Genomic DNA, 9,733 nt, shown 5'->3' with positions numbered 1-9,733 from the left:
CACACCTACGGACACTTTTGAGTCACCAATCCACCTACCAACGTGTGTTTTTGGACCGTGGGAGGAACTCGGAGCACAAATATTCATAATGAACTTTATTTTATTTTAGTTCATTTTACATGTTCAACTTTCAAAGAAAGTTTTACACATTTATACAACCTATTTTTTGATGGATGTCCCAAAGATCCCAAGAGACAGATGTACTGTAACATAATGCATCTTTAGGAGATTATGACTAATAGTGAAGATCCCTTCTTTCATTCATTATCTGTAACCCTTATCCAGTTCAGGGTCACGGTGGGTCCAGAGCCTACCTGGAATCATTGGGCGCAAGGCAGGAATACACCCTGGAGGGGGCGCCAGTCCTTCACAGGGCAACACAGACACACACACACATTCACACCTACGGACACTTATGAGTCGCCAGTCCACCTACCAACGTGTGTTTTTGGACTGTGGGAGGAAACGGAAGCACCCGGAGGAAACCCACGCAGACACAGGGAGAACACACCAACTCCTCACAAACATTCACCCGGAGCAGGAATCGAACCTGTGACACTACCTGCTGCACCACCATTTAAATATAAATTAAATATATTCAAGAAACCTTTTTGAACAGTTTAAACACCACTTTACACTAATTTCCGCAGTCAGATTGAAATCACTAGGACTTATCTGTTTTGAACGGATTTAGGGACATGTAACTTGTGGTGGTTGCAGTAATGCCACTCTCCTCCACCTGCACCACTGCCCTTACATTACTGTCCTGTGCCTGCACCATAGGTGAAATTGCCCTGATCCATTGCCACAGCTGTCTGCATTGTTTGTGTCACAGTGATCGACGCTAATGTGTCCAGGGTCCATACGCACTGCTGAGATTAAAGCCATTATTCTTAGTCAACTGCTGAGCTCAGAGATCCGGCATTGATGACTAAAGCTAGTCACTAAATTGGTGGTGGGCTAGCTTTCTCAGGTAGAGTGTAAGCATAAAGCACAATATCCAGTTTGTTTCTTGATGATTTATGCTTCTATATTTATTTATTTAAGTTTCCCCCTTTTTTATTCTTTTTTGTTATTTTGAAACAGTCATGTGAGGACATATTTTATAGGAGTAGCAAGATAAATGCGTGAGTAAAGTTGTTTTAGTGTGTGTGAGAAAGTGTGGGTTATTGACCCTCACAAATTTAATCATAAAATTCTAAGGTTAAAACTTGTTTAAGGTTAGTGTTACGTTTAGAGTATTTCCACGAATTTAATTTAAAGTCAAGATAATGTACCCACACTGCATGTAAACAAATTTGCGGGGGTGTCCGGAGGTTTGTAGTTTCACGGGTGTCATAAGAACTACAAAGCCCAGCTCCCCGCCTTCCATTTCCGCGGTTAGAGGTTCATAAGCCGCTGGTTGGCGGAGGGCAGAAACTGTTTGTTGTTGTGCTGAACATTAAGCGAAAAGTAGTCTTCAGCTTCTCTTTGTAAAATATGGACGCATTACAAAGGCACAGGTCTCTGTACAAGGGCACAACTCCACCATGGAAAGAGACTTACAGAAAGGTAACGGGCTGTGTCTGTGGGTTTAGTGGTGAATGTAAGACTAACTTCTCTATGCTTGAGCTACGTTTCTTTTCTTTCTGGACTCTTCAGATTTTAACACTGTTCTCAGAGAAACATTCCCCTTTGTATTTTCATATTTCAATACAGAACTTCGGAGGACATGTCAATAAATTGCAGTTTTGTTCAGGCGAACATCTAATTTGCCTCTTTTGGAATTGTCCGTTCCACCTTAAATAGGCATTACATTCTGTTGTAGTTTGACGTTGCTCAAGTGCAGTTCTCCAATTTAAAGTGCACACACACGGAATGCCTTTTGAGTAATCAAAAAAACTTTATCAAAACGGAATATGAAAGTTATTTCCAAGAATAACATCCCTTTAAAATATCATAGTGGTTTAGATGTAACTATACACCTTCACCTTCGTTCAGTACACACAGATCACTGAATATGGGATTAGTCTCCACCTCTATCTCCATGCACCCATCCACCACTTGTCTTAAAGGCTAGAAAGCATTTCGACACAAGTTATCAGAAGAGGTTCTTTAGGGTTATGATGAAGGAAATTGATAGACGAGATAGACCTGGTTTTCACTGGAGGGGGTCTTTAATTTTACTGCATTGTCTCAAAATTATCACATCTATGCATCCTACTGTTCTGATCTCTGAAGTGGTCATTCAAAACCTTACAACTCTACCCACTGTCATTTTCCCAGCGCTGTGTGGAGAGGCTGAAGAATAGCAGATCGCGATTATTGGAGAAGTATCGTCAGATAGCGGACAGCTCAGGGGACTCCAAAAGCTCTCTGCTTGTCCAGGAGGTCATGGAGATGGAGTGGAATGCTTTACAGTCCTCCAACCAAACCTTACCTTCACTGTGGAAGGAAGGTAGCATCAAAGATGTACGAGGAGTTCGTGTTCATTTTCATTATTTACCATAGACACTATTCTGGAGTTGGAGATAATAACTGGGGATAGTAATTCCATTTTTGATCCCTCAGATGTACAGTGACATGCACGAATCTGATGAGCTGGCCATTCTAGAGGAAATTCAGCAGGAACTCGTGTCTCAAGGTTATTATCAGATTTTTCCAACATTTATTTATTTTGGGTATTTCTGGCCCCATGACTTTTAGATTTTTTTTGTTTGGAGAAGTGAATAAAGGATCAGATTATGTTTCTCTCTTCTTTTTCAGAACGCTCTATCATAGAAGAATACTACAAAAGTCAGCAGTATGAAGAAAAGTATTTAAGTGTAGTCGTGGATGGAATGGAGGAAAGCGGAAAGCTCATTTGTCCTGTGTGTAATGCGTAAGTATGAAGAACCACATCTTTAAACCTATCAGTTCATTCTGGTATGTTCTTTGATCAGCATCTGTTTATGGTAGCTTTTGTATTACAGGAATAACTTGACAGTGAACAGTCATTTTACATCATGTCCCTGTGGCCTTTATATCAAGACTGTGGTGAGTATGAAACATGGACATCTGGTGCTGTGGTAATGTCATCAGAAATATTTATGATGGGTCTTGGTTTAAATAACAGAAATGGGAGTGGCTAGTCAATTTATGCTTTGTCATCACACAAAAAGAATGTTTGTGTGCATGTTTTTCACAGCGTGGATCAGATACAGCAGGGTTACTGGAGTTATAGGCTTCTCGCTACTATTCTGAGAACAGCCCACCAACTAAAAAATACCCATCACGCAGAGACTATATTCCAGTTGTTTATAACAGATAATGGGGGAGATGATGCAAAGTAATGTACTCACTTGTAATCCTTCGCACTATTATTATTACTGCTGTTATATACTGTTTAATGGTAGTGGGATACAACACATATATAGGCTACAATTGCGCACAAAGCGTACATAAGTATCTGAGTGATACTTTACTACATCTCCTGGATATGACTGTGGTGCTTAAGTCAACAACTGAGATTCACAACATTCTTGAAAAACTCATCTGATTTGGGCCATAAATTCATCAATAAATGCCCCCTCCAGCGCATCCATTCTTAGGACAACTCACAAAAATCTTCTAGGTAAATCATCTACATATCAGTTTGTACAGGATTAACATACCCTGTAGTTATATATGTAGTTTATACAGGTCATTTCACAATAGGTAAAACAGCTCCAGAATCTGTTTAGACAGGACAAAAATTTGAGATACTCTGAATAATCACAAAGAATTACAGTTACCCCATTTCCACAGGTAAAAGTAATCCCATCCGAGTAGAGTTTAAGAAGGCATCCAAAAGAACAAACTTTCTGCAGACTTTTATCTATTTTAATTAATGTAATGGAGCCCTGTGATGGACTGGCACGCTGTCCAGGGTGTGTTCCAGCCTTGGGCCCATTGATTTCTGGGTAGGCGCTGGACCTACAGCAACCCTGAACAGGATAAAGCAGTTACAGGATATGAATGAATGTAATGAAGGAAGAAGTAGAACTTGTAGACACTATGTCCCCAGTAGTTGAGTGATGCAGCCTATCTGAACATTGTCCTTGTTCCTGCAGGGAAGGAATGTAACTCCAGATGTGCTCCAGCATCTCCTCGAAGCAAGGGTAACAGAGCACATGGAAGAATGTCTGCAGAAACCTACATTCTCACTAGCCTCTAACATGGACGGTTCTCCTAATCTTATGATAAGCTGCCAGGTAACGTACCTGAAATGCCTATATAAAAGAAAGTGATTCAGTTTTAGACACCAGCTGTGGGGGGTATATTAGTTCAGATGGTTTACTATGCCATGAATTAGATCTCGTTCTGATGCCTGCAGTGAGCAAGTTGAAATATGGCTAAGCTCTTCAAACTGCTAAGTAGCTGGGGTTGAGACATGAGCAAGTTATTTTTCAGATTTTTAAAGTAGTAGTCGTCAAGCGTACTGGGTTGTTTAGTCATTTATATTCAACGACAAATGCACCCTTTACCGTATGACTAATTTCTAGAGGGGGGAGAAAAAAACAAGCACTGCCAATCTGTTTATTCTTACTATTCAGCTTGTGTCATAGTTGTGATGGGAATTGTTTTATGGCTGTAACAAATGTCCCACATTCCAAAAATAGGGATTCAATGAAAAATACGAATCACCCCCCAGCTGTGATAAAAAGAGACAATAAAATAAATTTTTGCGAGTGTATATTGTATAAGCTCTATAGAGCACAAAGGTGAAATGGAGATTCACTAACAAAGTAATTAATGTCTCTAAAATGTCTGCACAGTCTCAATCAGGCAGAGAATGTGTTTTGAGCCACTTCTAAACGGCCGAGCAGTGATCAGATGTGTGTCTTACTGTGTGCAGAACTCGTGTCTAATTGTTGTGAATTAACTGAAGATCTTATTTATAGGTTTGTGATTATCTCTCCATCATCCTGTGACTGACTTCTGCAAAACTGAGGATCTCACAGCAGTTGAAGTCCTGTTTCTATGGGAGCTTTTCCCGTTTGAGTGTATGTATTTTATTTCTGTGAAATAATAAAGTTATATTAGTCTAATTTAACATTCTGTTAGTGGTATTACTCTTGCACTACAGCTTGCTCTAAATCATAGTAAACTGTTCATTTATTTATTTATATATGCTCTATACCATTAAAAAAATAAATATAATTTAATGGAAATAGACCAGATTTGCCCTATTCAGTTGTTGTGATTATTCAGGGGTTTATCATGGTTCATTGCAGAGAAATGTGATGTCTTGCCTTTCAGGCAGTATACAGTGGTGTAATGTTTTGAGGGCTCTTTTAAGCATTACATGTTTGGGATGTAGTCCTAACAGTGTTTAGGAACCCACCACAATGGGGTGCTCTTTAGTTCTTCACATTAGAGAGTACAAGTTGGTTACCCAGACAAGGGTTAAGCCTAGTCCTGGACTACATATTTACATGTATTCAGTTGTGATTTTCCATTGAAAGGAGGATATAGTCCAGAGACAATACCTCTGTATTGTCTGTTTGTTTTTCTTAGTCTCAAGCAGTTTTGACCTGTCCATTGTTCAAATTTAATCTATCCCTACAGCAGGGACAGCTCTGCAGTACAGCAACGATTAAAGTGCTTTTAATGGGTGTTTCAGATGTGGTGGTTTATTGTGCCAGATAAAAATATAAAAGTCACACATGCAACTCTAATTTGATTTTATATCTTCATCAAAAGGGGTTTGACATTTCCTGATCATGAAAAACTGTTACTTTACAATTCTATTTCTGCTTGTTTTTGAAGAAACTTCATTTTTCATTTGAAAGACACTTGTACTCTGACTCAAAGCCCAGTCTTATACAACATTAACTCGTCAATGGTCATTCACCCTGAAGTGCTTATATCTTCATTTCACTTCAACCACCCAAACAACTGGTTTACATAAATCCGTCAACATCCACATTACACAATGTATGCTTTGCTTAAATTATTTTCAAAATAATAGAAAATAAAGTATAAAACATTGCTCTTGTATTTTGTCCTAAGTATTTCAGACAAGTTGAACAGTGAATAGAGGGCTAAAGTGGAGACTGAACAATATTAGTGGCATTTGATAAAGCTACTGAGATCCTCCAGGAACTTAATATATTCTTGATGCTCCAACCCTGTGCTCAGCTCAATCAGCTCATCTGCAAATTTGTTGTCAACGCCTCGGTCAGCCAAGAAATCCATCAGGTGGTCATAAAGTGCCTGCAGAGATAACACATGTATTTTACTGGAGTCGTTCTGTGAAAATGCTGATGTTATTAATATTTTAATAATTAACCATCACTCTATAAAACACACTACAAAAGACGACCAGAAGCTGTTTCACAATATAGGTTTTATTAAATCAGTTCAGGACTTCCAATAAAAATGTCTTTCATTCATTCAATGATCTTGGATCAAACATGACTCAGGTTCTTACCCAGTCCAGAGAGTCTGTGTTGAGTGTGTAGCTGGTCTCTTTCCAGTCTGCGTCTCCTTCAGGCTGAAAACTGACTTCCCGGATGGCAAAGATATCACTCTCCTCTTCCCCTTCACCATGGCCAATCTGCTCAGGAACAAATAACTTTGGATATAATAATAATATCCAACACATCAGCATTAAAACATGTCAGGGTGGCTTTAAAAGGAGCAATCTGTGGTTTTCTTGGATGATTCTTCTTCCTGTTGTGAAACACACTGTACTGACACCTAGTGATGTCTGAAAGTATCAGAGTTTTGGTACTAATCCTATTTCAAAATGCAGCCATCTACTAAGGGAGACACTATGGAGCACTAGTTTATTCAAGGACTTAAAAGCCAGTTGATTAATTATGTCATGTGTTGCGCTTTTCCCTCAAGTATATATAAAATATATATAATAAATAATGAGTTACTTTTCTGTACAAATGATTTATTACTTATTTACGTTACTATTGATTGATCATAATGCATTCATTCATCCGTTGTCTGTAACCACTTATCCAATTCAGGGTTGTGGTGGGTCCGGAGCCTACCCGGAAACACTGTGCATGGGAACACACCCTGGAGAGGCCTGATCATCACACAGGATAAGTTCAAATATATATTGAACTCAAATATATTCTAAATATGCAGTTTTCATTTTGTGGTTTTGAATTTAGTCAGAAATTAAGGAATTACCTCATCTTCTGGGAAATGACAGTCAAACACCAGTGCATTTTTTGTCCCCTGTTTTGTTACTTCAATGACAAAATTAGGTGTTGAAACGATGTCGGGCTGAAAAACATAAGAAGCTAAATGTTATACCTGCCAACGTGTACAAACAGATTTAACAACTTCTCCATAGATTTATGACTAAAGGGTAAGGATAACTTTACAAGTCGTAATGACCTTGACTTCCTTAATTTGTATGTCATGACTATATTATATCACAAAAAAAAAGAACCACATTTTTTATATATATTATATATATATATATATACACACACACACACACACACACACTACATATATTTCAGCTGAGTAAACGCATCCTAGATGATGCAACTAGCCCCAAATAAGCCCCTAAAATAAGAGCGAGATTGGCGATTGTACCTCATTTTCCTCTGCCTTCTGACCCTGCTCAGGATCCTCCTCCATGGTCGGTGGAATACTGTTATTAATGTTGAAAGTGACCGTCACCCTGTAAAATGAATTCAATACTTAATATCTCAGAAGAATTAAAGTCAGATCTACAAAACAACTGTGAGTGCGCTAGTGTTTGCACTTGTGGAGAATATTGTTTAAATGAGTGAAGAAGTCAGCGACTCCCTTTAGCCTGTGTGTGCGCATCTGAGAAATTGTCCCATGAGAACTTGCAAAACAAGCGACAACCTACATTTTTCATACATCAGATCAATTTGAATGAATGCTCAAGCTCGAGGCAGGATGCAACTGCACTAAAATTATGGAGTCAGAGCTTGGCTTAAAGGAGTACTGCTTGGTGTTTGTAAATAAGCTTACTTCTCTCCTGAGATGAAACGAACGAGTTTTGCTTCCGTGCCATTCAGCTCCAGCTCCCATCCTCCGGATAATTTGGGCAGGGTCTTGCTTTTCTGGATCTTCTTTTCCTCTTTAATTTCATCTGTGAGAAATTCTGCAAAAGCTTTGTCACCTAAAAGACAACAGCAAGGGAAAAAGAGTTAAACAACAGTTCTGATTTTGGACGATTCATAAAATATTCAGTAAATGGAATGCTTTTCGGGTTATTCCCACACACCTGAGAAGTACTGGAATACAACCGTAAAAAACTAAAAAAATACAGCTGCATTTTTTTATTGTGATTTGTGAAATCATTAAAATACATAAATGACTCAACTCGTTTTTAATTTTACTATTTTTAATGATCGAATTATCAAATCCACAACAGTGTACGCTGTTAAGCTAATTTAAAAATCTAGGCTAATTATTAAACGTTTAAGTTAATTTATTTAATATCAAAACTAGCAGCCATTAAAGTTTTGTTCTGTGAAATGATAAAGGTGCTTAATATTAATGAGCATGGTTTAAGGCTTTGTGTATGTGTAAGTGGGGGGTGGGCAGGTAATTCCCTAAACTGACTTTCATCAGCCACTCAAGGTCACATTCATGATGTAAAAGACAGTGGGTGGAGGTACACACGACTGATACACAGACACTACATTTGTTTAGTTTGAAAACAAGGCTTTAGTTAGACTTCTTGTTATAATTTTATGGTTCCAGCTTACTGTGTATTTTACAAGCAACTGCTTCACCATTTAAAGGATCCCTATGTAATATTTGAACAGTAATATTCCAACTTTAAAGCTGTTGTGTTGGTGAACTGACCTGTAATAGGTCAAACAGAAACAGAACCTCGGTCATTGCTACTCTGGGCTCAGCACTGCAGAAACTGCACTCTAAATTCTGGAGGAGGGTAGGAAACTGTGAATTACACTAGGGGAAAGCCCAGGAGCAAAAATACCAAATTGTACCTAGTGTTCCTTTAAGCTGGAACGGAACAGTCAAATAAGACCAACTTCAGCTCACTATAATTTTGTTAAAATTTAATGTGGAAAAAAATGGTCTCGCTGTCGCCTTAAATTACATTAGTGTAAAGAGGCTAATGTAGGAAAGAAAAAAAAACAGCTTAAGTGTTCAACTCGGGGTGTATTTACATACTACCACCCCATTAAAGGTGAAACGGGACACTTAGTTAAAGGTGGAATGAAAGCGTATAAGGGTAAGTCCAACTTTACCACCTTACCAAACCAGCTAATGAAACCTTTCCTAAGCGGCTTATTCCCACTCTTACCGTCGGTGTGGAGCCCGCCACAGCCGCAGGGCGCTGAGGGCAGGACCCTGCTGGGAGTGAGGAGACTCGGCCTGGAACCCGAAGTCGCGCCGCTGCTACTGCACAACATCCACATGGAGCGGGTGAAGGGTCGAGTGGAAGCCGAGCTCGGGGCGCTGAGAGGCGCCCTGAAGAGCTGTTGTGCGCCGCGAAGTGTGGAGGTAGCAGTAGAAGAGCTGGGGTAAAACCTAGCGGCGGCGCTCACAGCGCGGCTTAAAGATTTGAGCATCGCGGCGTGTCCGACTACGGAAGGTTAGCTGCGTGTTTCACTGAGAGATTTCCAGAAGATACTGAAACACGTGTGGAAGGACACCGCTCCGAGGAGACACCGAGGCCAATGATAATCACCACGCGAAACGAGTTCCGAGTCTTCACTTTACAAAATAAAAGTCTCTCAGGGTTTAGTTCTCG

The 9,733-nt window shown here is 39.4% G+C and overlaps 2 protein-coding genes across 2 annotated transcripts; one reads left to right on the top strand and one right to left on the bottom strand.

The window, feature by feature from the left end:
* The first annotated feature begins 1,371 nt into the window (after positions 1-1,371).
* On the top strand, positions 1,372-5,058 carry rpain (RPA interacting protein). Its single transcript, XM_066662092.1, has 7 exons — positions 1,372-1,551; positions 2,266-2,451; positions 2,551-2,623; positions 2,746-2,860; positions 2,952-3,015; positions 4,071-4,211; positions 4,902-5,058. The coding sequence occupies exons 1-7, from the start codon at positions 1,480-1,482 to the stop codon at positions 4,929-4,931; spliced, it is 681 nt and encodes a 226-aa protein (XP_066518189.1). The 5' UTR covers positions 1,372-1,479; the 3' UTR covers positions 4,932-5,058.
* Positions 5,059-5,236: 178 nt separating this feature from the next.
* c1qbp (complement component 1, q subcomponent binding protein) lies at positions 5,237-9,690 on the bottom strand. Its single transcript, XM_066662090.1, has 6 exons — positions 9,284-9,690; positions 7,975-8,125; positions 7,567-7,654; positions 7,153-7,248; positions 6,434-6,559; positions 5,237-6,216 (listed from the first exon to the last, which is right to left on the bottom strand). The coding sequence occupies exons 1-6, from the start codon at positions 9,549-9,551 to the stop codon at positions 6,067-6,069; spliced, it is 879 nt and encodes a 292-aa protein (XP_066518187.1). The 5' UTR covers positions 9,552-9,690; the 3' UTR covers positions 5,237-6,066.
* Between the last annotated feature and the right edge of the window lie 43 nt (positions 9,691-9,733).

The sequence above is a fragment of the Hoplias malabaricus genome, chromosome 2, assembly GCF_029633855.1.
Source record: "Hoplias malabaricus isolate fHopMal1 chromosome 2, fHopMal1.hap1, whole genome shotgun sequence".
In the NCBI taxonomy this organism is placed as follows: domain Eukaryota; kingdom Metazoa; phylum Chordata; class Actinopteri; order Characiformes; family Erythrinidae; genus Hoplias; species Hoplias malabaricus.
This window is presented reverse-complemented; position numbering and strand designations above follow the sequence as displayed.